Raw genomic sequence first — 19,941 nt, 5'->3', positions numbered from 1 at the left:
CTTCAGGTGTGTTCTCCCATAATGTCTCCCTGACCCCTTCCTCATGGCCAATTTTCATTCTCTCTCTCTCTCTCTCTCTCTCTCTCTCTCTCTCTCTCTCTCTCTCTCTCTCTCTCTCTCTCTCCCACTCCCCTCTCCTTCCCTCCTTCCCTCTCTCCTTCCTCCTCTCTCACTCCCTCCCTTGTCTGGCAGAAGTCCTGCCCTGTTCTCTCTTCTGCACAGCCATTGGTTGGTTAGCCTTTATTGACAAGTCAGAATAAATGGGAAGCAATGTTTATACAAACTTGAAACAGGAAATACTTAGAATAAGTATCACAGTGCCACGTCCAGATTGCAACAAGATATGGGGGCAGAGAAATCAGCATTCTACATGGAGAAGTCAAGCTAGTGCCTACCTAGAACCTCCACCTCTACATATAGGAAGGTACTCTGTAGGCTACCAAGAAGAAATGTAAACACGGAGATACTGAACTAGAAAAGCCAGGAGTGGGTTATTATATTAGGTTACAATAAGCGATTCCAAGTGATTTTGATGGATGTAAACATGTTAGAGCCACTGCATTAGGGGAGGCCATCTGTTGTCTATGACACATTTATGTGGTCACTGTGGCTATCTTCAATGAAATGCCTTTTTGTGGAACTAGTGGAAACCACTGTGCACCATGCCATTTTTAATAGGCAGAAACCACAAGGTCAGCTAGCTGCTTCTTCTTGCTTCAGAATTATATATATAATGCATATCTATATATATTTATAAATTTATATATAAATATATCTTATATAAATATATAATACATAATTTATACATAAATATACATATATGATGCTTTTAACATACTTTTGGTTCAACCCATGGTTAGAAAACAAGAGAATTTATGAATCTCCTAATAGAATTGGATCGATACAAAATTCAGATGCATCTTCAGCAGGTTGATGAATTTAAATCTTTGTTGAAATCAGAGCAGCTACCTCACCCATGTCTAAGTTAAAGTGCTGATTAAGAGGGAATGGGGCACCAAGAGACAGAAATGGAGACACAGGTGTAGCTTCACAGGTACAAGTCTCTCGGAAAAAGAGTACCTTTATAATTTCAAAATGCCTGATATCTCTCATAGTCAAAGCTATCTTTTGTTATTATGTTATATAGTATATTAATATACACACTATATACATACATACATGTCTGTACACAAATACACTCTTGGTATATTTGATGACCTAATACAGTACCTGCACACACTAGAAGGTAAAGACTAGGTTTTTAAATTCATCAACCACATGATCAGTTTTCCATAACATGTAGGCATATCTTCTATGAATTTCACTTACAAACCACTATAACACAGATGTCAGTATTAGTAACTAGCCACACTGCTATAGGAACAACACATCCTTGTAGTGCATGGCTTATTCTCTTGTAGGTCTCCCATTCATCTTACTTCCTCTGGAAAAATTAAAATTACAATTGGATTTTCATTTTCTTTCATTTGCATTATGTATATTGCATACATAATTCTAAACATCAGCTTTAGTTTGCCTGCATATCAATAAGCTTGATGTTTTCATGCTCAAGCACACTGGGAATTCAGAGAGAGAGAGAGAGCAGGCCTGAATATTTCTTACCTGTGAGCAGTCATGGTAGGAACTCACTTGGAATAGTTCGTTTTTGATTATCTTCAACAACAGAGAACTAGCTACGGTTTATAAACTGATTTTAATTTAGTCTTAAAACACAGGAGCCGTTTCCCCTCTGGAAGCTTTCTACCTACCTCTGTGTATAGTTTATAAGGTGCTTATTACAGTATTAGAACTGTGAAACTAAGTTTGCTGTATGGCAGGACCACAAGGACCTCAACGTTGCTACAGCTACTAACAATAACCAGAAAGCCAAGGAGACGCTGGCACCAGGAACACTTGTTACTACAACTCTACAAGGTAAGCTCGTACTTCCTTCTCCTATAGATGAAGCAGGGTACAGAGATATTTGCTTGAGACGAAGTTAACCCATAAAAAGTCTGGATCTACCAACAGTTAAAAGCTGTTTCATATGTTTTTGTATTTTATTATTATATTTCTTAAATGTGTGGTTTCTGTGAAAACTGTTAGGTATGTGAGCATGGAAAATAATATGCTTTGGTAGAATAACTTTAATAATCATCTAAAAATCATTGAGTTTCTTAGTTTTGGTGAAGGCCTCTTTAAAAATATTCTATTTCATCTGTGGTTCAGAATGTCTCTGGTCACCTCAGCAGAAACGTAAGATGTGGGCACAGGGCTATACACACAGGACTATCTCATTGTGTGTTTTATAGACATATTCATAAGTATATATATAAGGCCACATTGAGATCAGGGGTATCTGGTTTCCTTAGATGTTAAGTCTCAGATCCCAAGCACAAAATAAAAAGAAACAACTGTTTACAGCCAACTGCTGACAATGGGCTCCTTATTCACACACAAGACATTATTAAGTCAAGTCTGAAAAGATGGCCAGCTTCTGAACTTGATCATCCATAAAACATCAAATTCTCTCAATTAGCATTAATGTTTCATAAAGTCTTTCTGTTTTTTTCTCTTTGGTATGAAGTTGATAAAAATGCCTAAAGGAATTTCAAAGTGGTTCTCATTTGAAGAGGTATACATTTAAGATATATGCAAGTATCTTTCTTTAAAAGGGTTGTTTATTTTTATTTTATGTGTATAAGTGTTTGCCTATATTGTAAATGTACATTATCCATGTGCTTGGAACCTGAAGAGGCCAGAAGAGGGCACCGGATCCCTGAAACTAAAGTTACAGATGGTTGACCAGTACCATGGGGTACTGGTCCTTTGCAAGAGTAGCTAATGTTCGCAACTGGTAAGTCATCTCCTGACCTTATATTCTTGTATCTTAATTAATTTTTTAAAACCATGATCACGTGACTGGAGGCTATTTACTGCTTTTGCAGCAACCTGTGACTAGGGATCATCAAACATATGACAGCAAGCTCAGGTCAAAGGTTCTATGTTATACTTAATGCTAATCCAAGAGAAGACCAGACTGAAATTGGATGAAAAAGAAAACTCAAACTAACCTCCCCCCCAAAAAATGTGTTTGAGTTTCCCATCAATTACTTCATTATGACTAGAGAATTTCTCTAGATACAGGCATCCATATTTGGTACAAATATTATTTAATCTTTTAAGAGTAAAATTTCAAAATAAAATTGACAGCTCTTGAATTTACTTTACAGTTGGAATGGAGATAAGCCAGCAAACACGTGGCAAAGAAAAAAAAATTGGGGACTTCCTGGGGACTCAGACACCTGGGTAGCTGGCGCTGAAAAGTATTTTTATTTGGTTGACATGAAACCAGAATTGAAATTAGTTGCTGAATTCCAACCAATTTAAATAAATTACTTGACCTACAAAAGATGTAACCCTCCATCTCTCAGTGCAGCTGCCAGACATCTATTTTCCAAATGGAACAACAGATGGTTCCGAACAATATGCAGTGTAGTAATTTTCAGCTATTCCACAGTGTTTCTTTTTTTTTCTCTTGCTAAAATTATAAGCATAATTGAGAAAAAAAAACCAAGCTCAGACTTTTGTGAAAGACTCCACTATTTCTGAAGTGTAAAATGGAGTTTAAGATGCGCCAGTGATCGTTTTAGCATTGTCTTCAGCAATTCCTACTTTTGCTCTTTGGATTTACACATGACACACAGCAGGGTGTGACTCCTGCTTTCCCCTAGTATTAAGTTCTAACTCAAAGGGCTTGAAAGCTCAGAGCCATTTCCTGCTCACAGCACACTGAATTGAAAACTAGATCTTGTTGGTGAAGTAGGCAAAGGTGCTAATTCACTTGGGTGAGGTAGCTCACACCTGTACTTCTAGGATTTGGAAAGCTGAGTGAGGCGGGTGGAATGTCGGGAGTTCAAATGAGTTCCAGAACTTTCTGTGTGAGAGCCTGCATGTGTGAGAGCCTGGCTCCGGTCTCAGGAAAGAAAAGCATCAATTAAGTCCAAGGCAAATGATACTTTAAACCCAATACCTCTGTAAACTTTGTGTGACCTTTCAGATAAAATTACCCCATGACTCTTTTCCTGTCTTTTCTAGATGACTTATGTTCCTACTCACGATTTAACTTAGAAAGTCTTCATTTCCTCTTTCTACTGGCATGGCCTTGTGAACGTGAAGTTTTTTGGCTTTTCTAGGCACCAGGGTGCTCTTCACAACCCAGCTGGAGTTTCCATGAGAACTCGTTGATAAAGCACAAGAAAGTTATCTTCTGGCACGCTATGGTGTCATTATGAAATAGAATTTCTATGATCCGCTCAAACTTTCCACTCCTTCTGTGCACAATTCTTGTGTCAGAGAGGCTAGCTAGGTCGCAGCAACAATTTACAGTGCAAGTATTGCAAGTGTAACCAACGTGTTCCCAGCCAAGACCCAGAATGTGTGCTTCCAAGCTGGCTTCCTTTCCCCTCACAGCATACTAAATAATGACATGATTCGGGTAACTAACCTTATCTGATCCTGATTTCAAACATCTACCATATGGTCAGGGATAAGACTACGCTCTGTTCTTGCCAGTGCAAAGCTGGTTACTGACAACAACCAACCACCTGTAATCACCCATCTCAATCTTCCCAGTATGTGAAAACTACATTGATTTTGGTGAAAGAGAAGATGTGACGTCTATATTAAGCACTGGAGGCAAAAGTCAGAATAACATAATAGCATGAAAAGTCAACATAGATCATTGGTGCTTCGTATTATCGGTGACTTTGTGCCCTAGCAAGAAAGGACAGTTGATCAGCATAAAGAATTTCTGTGTCCATCTAAATATTTACCACTAGTAAAAGCACTTGTATATTAATTAGATAGTATAGTCAGTGAGTATCCAAAAGAAGAGACTTACCGATAAAGCCTGGAGCTCTCTTGTTTCTTCCTCTGCCGCAGATGCATGATAAGACAGGACCTATGGGTAAGACAGGAACCCAGGTTACAGATGCACATGGAACATCTGGCTGGAATCCTGCTCCAACTTGTGAGACAGGTAACAAGGATCTCTCACTGACAACTCTCAGTTGTGACTTTCATCAACATAGTGAGACCTCCATCAGGGTCCATTTGGGTGCATTTCAAGTTACACTCCTTAGTTTTTAAAGAAAACCCTGACACTTTCATTCTGACACTGTTGGTATAACAATCACATTATTTGTAAGCCACTCTAGAAAGGATCATTGGCTCACACACAGCAGTAAATTTATTTTGAACTTTTTTTTTTCTTCTAGAAATGGACTTGTCTTCAGAAAAGGGGAGTAAAACTCTTTCGGGAATAGATTTATTTTAAATTGCTATTTGAGGGGGAGGGAGTGGTTTAGAAATGGTTCTCAGGTGAAACCTGTAACAACCACCAAATCCATTCTTAGTGTACATTCACCCAGGTTTAAAGATGCTCTCAGAGCCATGAGCCAAGGGCAGAGGGAGTAAAGCAGCATCTGGAGGAACTGGATGTGAATCTCTGGGAGAACCAGGACCCAGTGCTTCCCCATGGGCTGGGTTTACTTTAAAACTAACGAGATAAGAATCCTAACTCTCGTTTTCAAAAAGGGTGACTTCTAAGCTATGTGGGACAATTTTAGAAATTCCCTTTAAACCAAAGGGATAAACAGGGAAGAGACAGACTCAGGATGGTGGGCATCCCCAAGAATAAACCACAGAAAAGGCAGAGGATGGACCAGAGTCTTGGTTTGGTCAGATGTACCTTGATAAGAGTCTAAATACTCGGAATCTACTTTCTTTGGCTTTTAAATAAGCGTGTGGACATCATCATGTATTGGGGGCAGCCGAGTATGTGCCTGGGCAGACCAAATCCCACTTCCTCTAATGTCCCACCTCCAATGTCACCATCTGCTTGGCCATGGCTCTCTCCACTGCCTCATACATCTGTGTGTTCTGAATCCCCAAGCCACAGAAGATGACAAAAGCTTCCAGGAACTGTTCATCATTTTGGTTGAAAGCCTTAACCTTGCCGGTGTTCTCCTCCATCTTATTAACAAGTTGGCAAACCCCTAGAGCAAGCCAAGAAATGAAGAACATGATTGTCAGTCACCAGCTGTGATCGGCCTTAATCGTCACACACAGACTGCTTTAGTGTTTTCTCTTACAAGTGCTTAGTGTCTCCAAGTAAGAACACAGACCTCTGCAAACAAACCTAGGAGAGTAATCCCGACTAATTTATATGAGTGTTAGTTTCACACAGCCCTGAATGTCTATCATCTATGATTTAAAAAAAAAAAAATCCCTAGAACTATTTTCCTCCAGATTGGTCATGAATTTTAGATCATTTGAGTCCCCAAAGACAATTTGTCCTTCAGAAACTAATTGGATTTTTGTGCATGTGCCAAAAGAGCAGTTTTGATGCGGATCGGAGTTTTGGGTCACACCACCTTCCTTCCTTTACTGAGAAAGCAGAGTTTAAAAACGCAGTCACATACAGAATAGAATGCAGAAAATAGGCAGCTCACACAGGCAGCTTCAGATTTCAAATATATGCTCAAGTATTCAAGATAATCACACGGGGAGAAGTAAACACAGATACGACTGTTTTAGATAGAAAAGCAGACTTGGTCCCTAAAGAGTATCATGATCTCTCCTTATAGGTCAGCCATGAAGTTGGGCAAGAATGGAGGATTATCCTAAGGCTATGGGAATCTTTACTCAGCCAGTGTTGCTATGGGATTTGGTGTCTACAGAATGAGGTTTCTGCGTTGAGTAAAATGTGCTGATTAATCACTTTGTCTCTAAATAGAAGACTTCCTCTATGTGTCCACTGTGGGATACACACCGTGCTGGGTACTTGAGAAGACACACAATTTCTGGTTCTCATTATTTTCCTTGGGAAGGTGGTGGAACCATTACTAGAGGGGGGAAATGGTTGCTGCATTAACTCACAAGCACCCACGTGAGTCTAAAATCAACCTCTGCCTTGGCCTACGCCTAGCTCGGTTCACTGCGCATGCTCATTTGTTCGCAGTGCTCAAGCTGCGTGTCAATCGCCCACACCTTTGCCGTGGACTTCCCATCTACCTGGGGCCTGCATTTTGGTCCTGTGCTCTCCTGCCGATCTCCCAGGTGAAGCCTACATCTTCAAAAAGAGGTCCTCAGACCCGCAGCTCAGACACAGGGCAGGCGCTTGTCCTTATGTTAACAGGAAAAGGACAGACTCTACTCTCTTTCTTGGCTTTAAGTGTGCTGGGTTTAGCAATCCCCTCCCCACAACCCCACTTTCTCAGCTAACAAAATCCTGGCAGACACTAAGAATTTTAGGGAAAAAAAAGTTGAGTTAATGAAAAGATGCAGGACCCCAGCTCTGACCCGAGGTACTTTCCCACGGAGATTATATCGACTATTAGCGCTTATTTTTCCTGGAACACAAAAGATTTTCATGGTCTGTGCTGACATCTGATTACATATTAATTCCTTTTGTCACCATGGCTGCACTCTCTGTTTTAACAAATGATCTGGCCTCTGCTTTCCTTTGTGTTTGCCTATGTGGTCCTTAATATCTGCACCCTTTCCTATGTGCACGTGTGCTGCGGGGACCGAACCTCTAACACAAAGCAAGACTTCGACCAAGACATAAAGACGGGGGACCATGCCAGCAAAAAGCCACACACAACACGGCACTCAGCGTTCATTATCTTAACAACACGCATCCCATATTTGGTAAAAGCACAAGGGCTATGTCCTCCCATCTTTGTGGCTCCTCACACTGTAACTATGGGACTGTTTACGTAGGCTCTGGCCGTCTCCCAGTTGGAATTTTCCTGCAAGTGGTTTGTTTCAGGCTCTTTCTGCTCGGATCTCAGAGGAAGTGTCTTTCGACTCTTACACAAGTTATCTCATACACGGTGGCCATTGCTCAGAAATAAGATTTTCACATTACCTCGCTGCAGTTTCTGCAGGCGTACGATGAGAAAGTGTGACGGGGCTTGGGGTGAGTGCATCAGGCAATTTGCTAAGCTATGCCCTAATTAAGTCTGTTACTCGGTAATTCAAAGCTGTCCTCGCTAAAACCCGTTGAACAGCTATGTTAAGAGGTATTAATGGATCTGGAGATGTAGTGCAGATCTGATTGCAAAGCTCCGGACAAAAAGGAGTATTAAATTCTACCCCTGGAACTGCTCACAAATCATTTAAATGGAATGCCAGATGAATATTAAGCCTGCTGTATCCACGGCCCAGAGCAGAACGCAGCACAGAACAGATAAAAAGCATCTGTGCTACAAAGCCACCACTACAGGTGCAGAAATACTGACTTAAGCCCCAGGGCAAGAAAAGGGACTGAAAGACAAACAGCCATTTAAGCATGTAATTATCTTCTTTCTCGAAAGTGGGCTGGACAGCATGCATGCTTATCCCACTGATCACATTAAACCCCTTAGAAAATTTAATCACGGCGAGCAAAAACCCATGGAAAGGTTTATAAGAAACAAACGGAGTTGTTCTTGGAGAGAATTTAAGGCTTGGGCACATGTACAGATTAAACTGTCACCATTTCTTCACAAATGACCTTCAAGAAGAGCTAGACAAGGCAGTGATGGAGTGTGAGCCACTGAGATTGTTTCATGCACAGTAGTAAATATAATCATAAAGTTAAATAATGCCCAAGACTGTATCAGGAGGAAGGCGAAGCAATAATGAAACCGAAGAATAAATTATCCGTGTTCACTAATATTATGAAGGGGGTGGGGGCACTTACTTAGCATCAGCTCGCATGGCCCCTGCCACTACCAAGCATTTCTGGAAACCACTGCTGCTCTGAATCCCCCCCCTTCCCCACTGCAGCTGTAATTCTGGGACTCAGCATCTGCTCCCAAACTCCCAGCAGCACAGAGTTAAGGCTTATATACTTCACCAGGGCAGCAGATTCTCTCTGCCATGAACGTGAACGTAAAAATTAGCATCTGGCTTTAAAATAAATCAAACCGACCTTAACACCAATCTTAAGAAAAATTATTTTTGCTCATTTTGGGGGCGGGCCAATAATCTTGGTCAGGACGTTTTAAAAACAGATAACAAGATTTAATCTTGTAAAAGATAGTTGTACTTACTTTTGTCAATGATCTTAATTTGGGAATGTCTTTCTCTACAAAAGTATTGAAATTTTTTCAGGCAATTAAAAGAATTACCCCCTCAAGAAGTAACTGACTCCTGCCGTTGAAGTTTTTATTTGGAAGCCTATGGTGTCTCACAGTGGACAGTGTCACACGCACATGAGAGGTAACTCCACTCTGAAGAAGTGTTGCTCATCCTCCCCTCCCCCTCCATAACCCTGCCCATCACCCTGTTCCTTCTTTCCTCTTCAGCACACTACACCTCCTTAAGTTTTTAAGAGGGGAAACTTTCCATAGGTTGATCACATTCCAGACAACGGCCCCACACTCAGTGGTATTAGAGCAGCATGAACTGGACTCCAAGGGTTTAAAACGGGAGAAAGAGGAGACGGGCTGTGTGGGTGAGGAGGTAGGGATGGCTCTGCCAGAAGCTACAGTGAATATGATCAAAATACATTGTATGACATTCTCAAAATTAATGGCAATGTTTTAAAAGAGTCATTTTGCAGGGTGCGGAGGTACGGGCTTTTAATCACAGCATTTGGTAGGCAGATCTCAATGAATTCAAAAGTACCAAGTTCCATAGCATCCAGGACTTTAAAGCAAGCCCACGTCTCAAAGGCCAATCAACCCCTGTCTTGTCTCCCAATGAGAGATCCATAAATGAGAGAAAACACGCAAGATTTGTCTTTCTGGGTCTGGATTGGCTCACTCAGAATCAGTGCCAAGAATGGGTTATGCCTTTTGGACTTCTTGGCCAGTGAGGTCCCATAGACCCCAAACATCAAAGACTATTGCTAATGCTCTTTGTTACCGTGAAGATGCTGAAGACATTACATACCAGAGTCACAGACATGGAGAAGCTAAGCTGGTGCCAACCTGGAAGGTTCATCTCTGTTGTCGGCTTTCAGAGCACTAGAAGGTGCTATGTATAGTACCGGAGAGAAAAGTAATCACTAGCCTGACTCAGTTATGAACTTTGTGAGCCACAGTTACAGTTGGCCTGGAAAGACATGTTCACCGGTCCAGTAGTGGCACTAATGCCATGGCAGTAACCAACTACTTTCCAACTGGACTCAAGGCCTGCCACACAAGCTGAAATCTACACTTGGCACCATCGCTGAGACCAGAACTCATGTCCAGAGAGATCAAAGACCCTAAAGGAGAAACTACTGCTTTTACTGAAAAGTGGGTAGACTATTAAACTGACCAGCAACTTATTACTATATTGATAGACTAGCAAATCTACCAATTCTCATCAGAGAAGATTCTTTTTGAAGTAGATGGTAGTTGATACACCTGTTCAAATTGTAGAAAATAAGAATCCAGAAAATGTGGACCCCTGAATGGGACATTTATCCTATACACCCAAGGCTCAGGCATCACTGTAAAAGAGGGGGTGGGAAGACTGTAAGAATGACTAGAAAGAAACAGTGTCATCTGACAACGAGGCAGATGAAACATATGAGTTCAGTTCATGGCAGCTGTGAATGTACAAGATCTACATAGACTGGAGCCAGGCAGAATCTCAACATAGGGAGAGGAGGTGGGTATAACATGATATATGATATATAATATGTAATATACAATACATAATATGTCAATACATTATATAATGCATATTTCAAAATAGAAAGAAATATACTACCCTCCTCAAATATGCTTTGAAATTGGTATGGAGATAAGAGATCAAAATTCCTAGAAAAAATAATATGGAGAAAAAGGCATTTCGCTTTATCAACAGGGCAAACAACTAGTTAAAATGAATGAATGCTAATTGAGAAATTTTTTTTCTGGGCAGTGGCAGAAACATTCTGTGTCGAGCAGCGCATATGAAAACATTTGTTGATAGGCTATAATACTTTGGGGAATAAAGCTGATGATTCAACAGGCTCTGAACAGGTCTAATGCTTATAATTTCATCTAAATGTCAATAATGAAAACCAATGAAGAGGAAGGAAGAAGATTACAGAAAGACATTCGGGGTGGCCTGTTTGCCTGCCTGTAACTCTGTGGGGATTCTCTGTTAGAATGCCATACCGGGTCTGGTCTGTGGCATACAAGACAAATTATCCGCAGCTGTGATCTTTTCCCCATGGCTCCCGTGGAAATCTAAGTTTGTGCAGGGCTCACTGGGAAATTTCCATTTCACACTGCGATGAACTTGAGTACCTTGTCTGTCCCACAAACTCACACAGAAACTATGTTTCTTTTTTTAAAAAAAGAATTTTCTCTTTTCAAAGGCAGCTGCTGCCCTTTGCTTCTGCTTTTCAGCAGGATGTGAAAGCATATGCCCAATTATTCATATTATTTTGTTTTGACTTTTGTTTTTCTGAGACAAGATCTCTCTGTTATGCAGCACTACCTGTCCTGGAACTTGCTACACGGCCCTGAAACTCACAGAGATCTGCCCGTTGAGTGCACCATGCCAGGCTTGCGTCTTCTCATGCTAAGTTGTTTGTTTGTTTGTTTGTTTTTTTAATTGCTCGTCTTCTAGAAACAGACACAAGATCAAAAAGATTTTGACAGATCTAGGAAGTTACTGAGCGTTGCTAATTGTTTACACGGAAGTGAAGCAAACAGCCTCTCCCAGGCCTGTGCTGGGTAACCAGCCATGCTTAAAGTGCAGGAGTGATAGACACATCCCTCCCACAGCAAGCCCCAATCCTCACCTATTATTTCACAGAGTCAGTGTTGAGGTTTTTCTTATGACAATGTATCAGTAAATGGCACCTCCCTGCGGGAGCTCAAATTCACACTCTCCAAGGCAGCTTATGGGAGTTTCTTATAGTTACGTGAAAAACATTCTCTAAAAAGCAAAACATAATATAGTTTCTCCATAGGTCTCCTAGCAAGTAAAATGTTATAACCTAACATTTGTTGCTTATTTTGGAGAGCAGTTGGTGTTGATGTTCATAAGATGTGCTTATATGTTGATTGGCTTCTGATCTTTTTGTCTGAGCCCAGGAGAGTATAGCAAGGAGTGGCCTACAAGCTTCTAGGGGTGTATGTAGGCTCTGACCCTGGGCCTACAATGGTATGCTGGTGACAGAGGACAGCAAGACTGGTGAAGAAGACCAGAACAGACAAGAACGTAAATCTGTAAAGCAACCGGTTCCCTTCCTATGAACTATGTTGGAAGAAAAATCAAATAAGGGAAATCAGATTAGTGGGTCTGGAATCAGAAAAAGGGAGGTCAGCTCATGGAACGTTTAATGACCTCTGAGCAAAGGAATCAGAGTTGTGCCCAACTTACATAGGTACTTTCAACATTTGTAACACATGTGCACACACACACACAGGCACACTAGCACACCTACCTACCTGCATGTTAAATAATAATACCTCTTCTTCTTGCAACCTGAAAGCTATGCAGATTTTTTAAAGATTTACTTATTTTAATTATATGAGTATACTCTAGCTGTCTTCAAGCAGACCAGAAGAGGGCATCAGGTCCCATTACAGATGGTTGTGAGCCACCATGTAGGTCCTGGGAATTGAACTCAGGACCTCTAGAAGAGCAGTCAGCACTCTTAACCACTTAGCCATCTCTCCAACCCTGCTATGCAGATTTTTAAAAGGTAAAGTTATGTATAAGCTATGGTCCATTCAGGTTTTAGTGTTAAATTTTAGTTTGTAGAAGTCAGTTATCTTCCTTTTATTTCTACAATCTCAAGAGAATGCTTGGGAGCAGAACCACTTTCTCTGTGTTGACCATGGATAACTAGAGTACAAAGTAACATATTTTTTAAACACAGGGTTTCACTATGTGTCCCTGGCTGGCCTCCAACTTGGAAATCCACCTGCCTCTGCTCTTGGGTGCTGGGACTGAAGCAATCAGTGTGATACCAGTGCCCAGCTATGTTTGCCCTGCTCTTACTATAGCCCATGACACCAAGGGGTCAACATCTCAGTCACAGGGAACATCCTTCCATTGTCTGGAGGAGTAATTTTGTGCCGTTACATAGTAGACGTTGTCCTTTAGCCTCTGTATACAAATGTAAGACCATAGGACAGGGATTTCTGCTTTGCTCACTGGTTTATACCAGGGCCTAGACTACAGGGGTGCTCAATAAATACTGAATAAATGAATAAACAAATTAATGCAATCTATAACCTCAATTACATATTTGAAAAGTCAAATACCAGGAAATACGACTAAATACATTTGTCAGTTGATGCCTCTCAGTGTATGAACTTTGAACATTTTTAATGTGTATGTGAGTGTGCCCACAGCGGGTTGTGCAAGTGTGTCACAGTGTGGATATGAGCTCAGAAGACAACACTTTGGAGTTGGTTATCTCCTTCTGCTATATGGACCCTGGGATTAGAATTTAGGCTTGCTGGCAAGCACCTTCCCCACTGAGCCATTTTGCCAGTCTAATCTACAGACCTTAGCATATCAATCTTAAACAAAAATCTCAGGTAAAACTGTATTTTAATGATTTAAAAAATACATTATATCTAATAAAATGCCCGATATGTATGGAGGAAGTTATCAACATAACATTGTTCATTTATAACTCTAAATTTTCTCTTTCCTCAGACATTTCATTCTTTAAATTTACAAGTCACATGAGAAAGCAGTAGGTGAAGATTTTTTTTCTTAAATTCTGAGTGTTAAATCAATGGAAAGGTCTTACCTATGACTTTGTTCTTCTTCCCATTTTTAATAGGTGTGCAAAGCAAACTTCCAATGCAGTGCGTGTTTACATGTCCCGTGTTTTCATTCTAAAGAAAAACAAAACCAAGTCTGCTAAAACAACAGAGATGACTGATCCCAGGAACATCATCCTAACTGTAGGCACATGTGAAAAACTCATAAGCTCATCTCTTACCAGCTGCAGACAAGGAGCAGTAAACTCAGTCTTTATTGTAAAATATACCAAATGTCTTTTATTCTATTTAAACTTTTCAAGGAGTTTATAGTAAAAGTAAGTCAAATATTTATTCAGCGTCTGCGATCCTGGTGAGGTAGAAGTCTCACAAAGTAGGCAGCATCCAAGGTCTGGAAACAGCGAGTTACAATATTGGCGTCCTTAATAATGTCATGACACTTGAAGCCTACATTTCCATAGTCTTGACAGAGTTGTCCTGAGTGTGCAGACAACAGAACCAAGGCAGCTAAGTCACAGGCTAGTGTTGTTGAAAGATTAAAGAAAGCACAGGAATCCAAAGTGCTCAGTGCCTACGGAACACATCTCTGTAATAACTTCAATGTCAAGGCAAGTGAGTACCCATCTTTCGCAAGGAGCAGCTCACTAAGAAGAACGCCAGTGCTGTGCACACAGACCATGGGGACCTTACTTTTTACAGATACAGATGGAATGCCATCTGAGGAAAGTCACTGACACCGTGTTCTTTAAATCACCCCAACTTGCACATGCTGGTTTGTCACTATAAAAAGAGTAGAGCAAAAACGCAGGCCTCCCAAGCACACATAGAGGTGCTCTCCTTAGAGCAGGAAAACAGAGATCCTCCCCCTCACACAGCCAGTTTCCAGCCTAGTCCTTCAGACAAAAAGCAGCTGTAAAGTATGGGTCTGAAGAGAAAACAGCCTATGAGCATCAAGTCTAAAATTAGGTTACTTACTGTCCAGGGAAATCTTTTGTCCTTGGTGACATCTGGGATATTAAGTGGCTCCATCGTGTTTTTGACATACTGAGCGTACATGTAATTGATTTTGTTTGCATCATGCTCCCTGCAGGAATAATAGATGTGAGTTCCTTCTGTTAAGTGGGAAAATGTGCAATACTAGCAGGTAAAGGAGGGACCAGCGGCTGTGAACTGCAGGGGGACAGCTACATCCTAATTTGAAAACATGTTAGATGATCACAGCTCGGTCATCACCCCAATCTGAATAGTCTGATACAGCAAACACCCACACAATTTGGACTGTCCAGAACAGCAGTTTTTAACCTGTGGGTCGTGACCCCCTTCGGATGTCACATTTCTGATAACCTGAATATCAGATGTTTCCATTCCAATCCATACCCATAGCAAACTCATGGTTATGAAGTAGTAACGAAATCGTTTTATAGGTGAGGGTCACCACGACATGAGGAACTTTATTAAATGGTCACACTTAAAAGAATTTTAGTAGGTTCTCTCTAGATGCATCCTCCTCCTGCTATGTTTGTGCGTGTGCATGTGTGTGTGTGTATGTGTGTATTTGTGTGTGTGAGTGTGTGTATGTATCTGTGTATGTGTGTGTGTGTTTGTGTGTTTTCTGTCTGATATGCCTATTTTAGTTGTAGATTTACTAACCAAAGAGATGGAAAAGTAGAAGGTGATATTTAAAAATGAATAAATGCCTTAGGCATGGAATAATTCCCTAAGTGATTGGTCAATGAATGCCCTCTCCCTGAGAGGTAGATTTCGTGGTTCCAGAAAGTACCATGTAAGCTTTCAGGAGTAAGTAGGACTCATACAGCTCTGATGCCTGTAAGTCACAATAAGCAGCAGGCAGAAGAAACCTAAGGGTGCAGCAGTAACATGAACACCTCAGTGGTAGCCAGCAGCTCTCTCACTGGACTTAGAGCCCACTCGGGGGCACTCATGCTTGGTACTGGACTCCAAGCCAACAATGCGGGGTCACCGAGGTCATGGATCTGGAGAAGAACCTACAGCTACTGCTTTATGAAATCATAACTTCTAACTACATTCTAAATATTTGTCCTTTTACTGACAGATAAGGGTAGTTCTCACATCCTATAAAGGGAACTTCTCTTTGCAACAGAGGGAGACCATTAAAACCACAACCAATCTCAGAGTCATGGGGTCAAGTTTCAACTACTATGTCTACAACACAACTCCTAGGCCCAAGACTCAGGGTCTATTGGAGGAGAGGAGTGGAAAGATGCTAAGAGCTGGCAGATCGGAGAGTTTGCTGTGAGGTTGTCTCCTAGGAATGTAAGACACGGTACCCCTAAAGGTTCCCCAATATCACTACCTAAATACAAGCTGAACAAAGCTGACATCAATAGACATGCTAATGTGGATGGGGGAAAGCTCACAAGGCCCCAGTCCCTACAGACACAGACACACAGACACACAGACACACACACACACACACACACACACACACACACACACAGACACTACTCCTACAAGCAACTAAGGAATGTTAAGACTTGGAGGAATAGTATTCTGTAAGGAAAAACACACAACTAGTTAGTTATCCAATACCAAATGGTCAGCCTTGAAAACGTACATACAAGTAACATTATACTAAAATTGTAAGCTGGTTGTATTTCTGTATTTAGTAATTCTCTCTGACACACACACACACACACACACACACACACAACCCTGTATAACATCAACAAAAAGGCCACGACTTTTTATGAGACAGGTTTGGAGAAAGGAAATGAAATAGCAACATAATGTAATTATATTATAATCTCAACAAATAAAAAGAAATAATAAAAATTAAAATTTTTTAAAAAATCTTTAAAGAAAAGAGTTATTGGTCCCCAGGGGTCTCCAAACAACCCATCTTAGTCACACAGTTCAACCTTGCTGTTGAGGACACCATATACTTTGGCTAGAAGACAGAGAAATCAACCTGAAACTAAGCAGGAATCCTTCTCCCATCTGGCTAGCTCAATCTCAGAAGGCACTGTGCAGGCTGCTAGGGAAGGGAAGACAGCTGGTCCTACCGAGTGCTGAACTCTGTGTGCAGTGCAGTGACCTTCAGGCAATTGCTGCCCACCCACCCGTGCAATGAAAGGATTTTTATGGGGTAACTACTCGATTGCTGGTTGGACTTGAGGCCTGCTCCACAGGGTGCAGTTTCATGCCTAGTACTGTAATACTGGTCAGTAGTCCACAGTGTCAGGTCATAGGCCCCAGGGAAGAAACTGCTCCTGTTATGTAAATGAACATGTTAAGTTACCCCCTGAATATTTATGTTTACACCACAGACCTGAGAGGCTCTCAGGCTTGGCCAGAGAAGCTTCTTTTGGCAGTAGGTAGCTATGGTGTTTAGAATGGGACTGGCCCTCAGCAGCTCATGTGTGGGAATCATTTGTCCTCAGTTGGTAACGGTTTGGGAAGGATTAATACAGTAGTCCTCAACATGTGGGTCACAACCCCTCAGGTGTGAATGACCCTTTCACAGGGACAACATGTGGGTCACAACCCCTTAGGTATGAATGACCCTTCCACAGGGATTGCATATCATATATCCTACATAGCAAACGTTTACCTTACAATTCATAACAGCAATAAAGTTATAATCATGAAGTAGCAATGAACATACACTTTTGGTTAGAGAGGTCACCATAGGTGCTAAAGGGTCACAGCATTAGGAAGGCTGAGAACCACTGAGTTAGGAGATGTGGCATTACTGGAAAAGATATTATCACTGGGGATGGGCTTTGAGGTTCCAAAGGGCTTGTGCCATTCCATTGGCTAGGCTGTGTTGTCACAGCAACAGAAACTCTAATTCCGACATCAGCAATCAATGTATAATTAGTACAAGTGCTGAGAGTAAAAGGCTGAGGGCTCAGCCCCCTTGGGAAATCTTCTCCAGTCACCCTTCCCCCACCAAAGCTCGGGCAATGACCTAGGAGGTGGAAAGACCTCAAGAGCTGGAAGAGGAGGAGTTCAGGGAATGCTGTCTGGATATCACTCAGCTATTAGAATCAGCTCTTGGCAGCTGTGGTTTACCTGTTCAAGAACTGCACAAAATCCAGCCAGCACAAAAACCCAGCCAGGCCCATCCTAATTACACTTAAATACTTCTTGCATTGCACGGGTGGGTGGGCAGCAATTGCCTGAAGGTCACTGTACCGCACATGGAGTTCAGCACTCAGTAGGACCAGCTGTCTTCTCTTCCCTAGCAGCCTGCACAGTGCCTTCTGACACTGAGAGCTAGCCAGATGGGAGAAAGATTTCTGCTTAGTTTCAGGTTGATTTCTCTACGTCTTCCAGCCAAAGTATATGGTGTCCTCAACAGTAAGGCTGAACTGTGTAATTAGGATGGGAAAGGAGCTCTCTAGCTCCTTTGGCAGTTGACAGTTGTTGGAAAAGACAGAACCATTCATTTTCCTTGGGTGGTGTTCCCACTGGTGGGTTTTCCATGTGCCCAGTAAATGGCCCCACACCCATGCACATATGTGTGATGTTAACTTGACTTAGTGGATCATTAAAAGCAACATCAAATTGGGAGCACATTCTAGGGGCACATGGACGAATCAGAGGAGGGAAATGGGGGTATAATCATATTTCATTGTATATAGGTATGGAATTCTGAAGAATAAAGAAAAATTATAATTAGAAAAAAATACATGTCCTAGAAAAGACCTTTTCTGGTTCTAAGTTTCCAAAGTTCCAATAATGGTGTCTGTCTACTGTCCTTTATACGCAGGCTATATCTTGAAACAGGGATGTCATACAGTGTCCCACAATGAGTCAGATATCTCAGTATCCCTTCTGTTATATGCATTTTGACTTGACTGTAATATGGTCAAATAGAGCCTTTCACACTGGAAAGTATTACGAATAAATGAGAAAGAATGCAAATGGCGTTCCAGAGCACAGCAGAGCGCTAGATGGTCATGAGATGAGCGTCCAGCTCGGCCCTGAGGGCATTCAGATTGCCTTGCATAACAGATCTCCTGGGTCTGATTACATGTGTTATCTGTATGACATTCAAGGGAAGGTTGCAAGTGCAGGCTTGAGGCTAATAACATAATACTCAAAACTACAAGTATTTTGTTTTCTTTACAAACAACAGCCTAGGGAAATGAAACAAGAAGAAGCCATAACGTAAACAAGGAAAATAAAAAGGTTGCCACCGGGAGAATGGAAAACACCAGAAAAGATGCTGCCGTGTAAGTCTTCTGTAGACTAAAACTGAATACAGTAATAACTATACTTTTCTCATCATTACCAACACCATTATGTTCACATCAGTCAGAAGCAACTCAACGTGCCTAAGAAACTTGCCAGAACCATTAACTCAGAAATGGGAGTTGCTATAAAAACATGAGTTCTATTAAAGTTAGGTAACATCATGGTTACTTCCTACTTTATAAAAAATGTTGATCTATTGCTTCCTGCCATCAATAAATACAGCTTGAACACCTGCTCCCCGAGGGCCACTCTTGGATCTTCGTGAAAGAAAAACAAGGTCACGTAGGTCAGTCACTACAGTGAGGAGCTACTACCAAAGAGGAAATACTTGAGTGATGGAGATTTCAGCTGCATATGCAGTGTCTAGTAACGATATGCCAACTGCCCCCAAATTAACTCCTCTTTTCGGGGACACAGAGCTACTCAGAATAAAGACTGCAGTACACTGCAACCCCAAGAGTTAGTGTTACCACAGGAATGATTCCCAGTCAATAGGATGACAAGGCATATTTGGGACAACTTCTAGAATACTGACCCACACCTTTGCCTCCTGATCCCCTGTTTAGAACATGAATGTGATGGCTAGACTCCATCGCTGCTCATGAACGGATAGAACTTAACTAAGGGATGTGAGGTAGAAGGCATCTGAGATTTGGGACATTTGCAGAGTAAAGGTCCAAAGCCAGCTTTGACCTGCCTAGCTCAGAGCACACCCAGGAGAAAGTAATGAGGATTATATTCCTTTTACATTTATACTTTTTTTTTAATTTTGAAAATTTCCTGTGTGAGTTCTGTATTCACACTACCCCATGCTCTCCCATCTTCCCTAAGTCCTCCTGACCCCTCCTCAAATCCATGACTTCTTTAACTGCTGTTGTTACATATGTATGTACGTGTATGTAAATACAATCTGCTGGGTCCACTTAGTGTTGATCCTGTGTGTACGTGCTTAGGACTCACCACTTGGGATTGC

At 41.4% G+C, this 19,941-nt stretch overlaps 1 protein-coding gene across 2 annotated transcripts in view; it reads right to left on the bottom strand.

Annotated features, from left to right (window-relative positions):
• PDE5A (phosphodiesterase 5A) overlaps window positions 1-19,941 on the bottom strand; it is a gene marked incomplete at its 5' end in the record, with an annotated part of 121,547 nt that overhangs the window by 41,089 nt on the left and 60,517 nt on the right. For both annotated transcript variants that reach the window (XM_080916311.1, XM_080916312.1), the window contains 4 exons: window positions 4,904-4,963; window positions 5,884-6,059; window positions 13,751-13,838; window positions 14,700-14,808. In XM_080916311.1, coding sequence (XP_080772437.1) covers window positions 4,904-4,963; window positions 5,884-6,059; window positions 13,751-13,838; window positions 14,700-14,808 — 433 coding nt within the window. The remainder of the gene's footprint in view (window positions 1-4,903; window positions 4,964-5,883; window positions 6,060-13,750; window positions 13,839-14,699; window positions 14,809-19,941) is intronic.

Source organism: Micromys minutus (genome assembly GCF_963924665.1).
Source record: "Micromys minutus genome assembly, chromosome: 4".
NCBI classification, from domain to species: domain Eukaryota; kingdom Metazoa; phylum Chordata; class Mammalia; order Rodentia; family Muridae; genus Micromys; species Micromys minutus.
The sequence above is the reverse complement of the archived record's forward strand: the minus strand, read 5'-3'. Positions and strand labels throughout refer to the sequence as shown.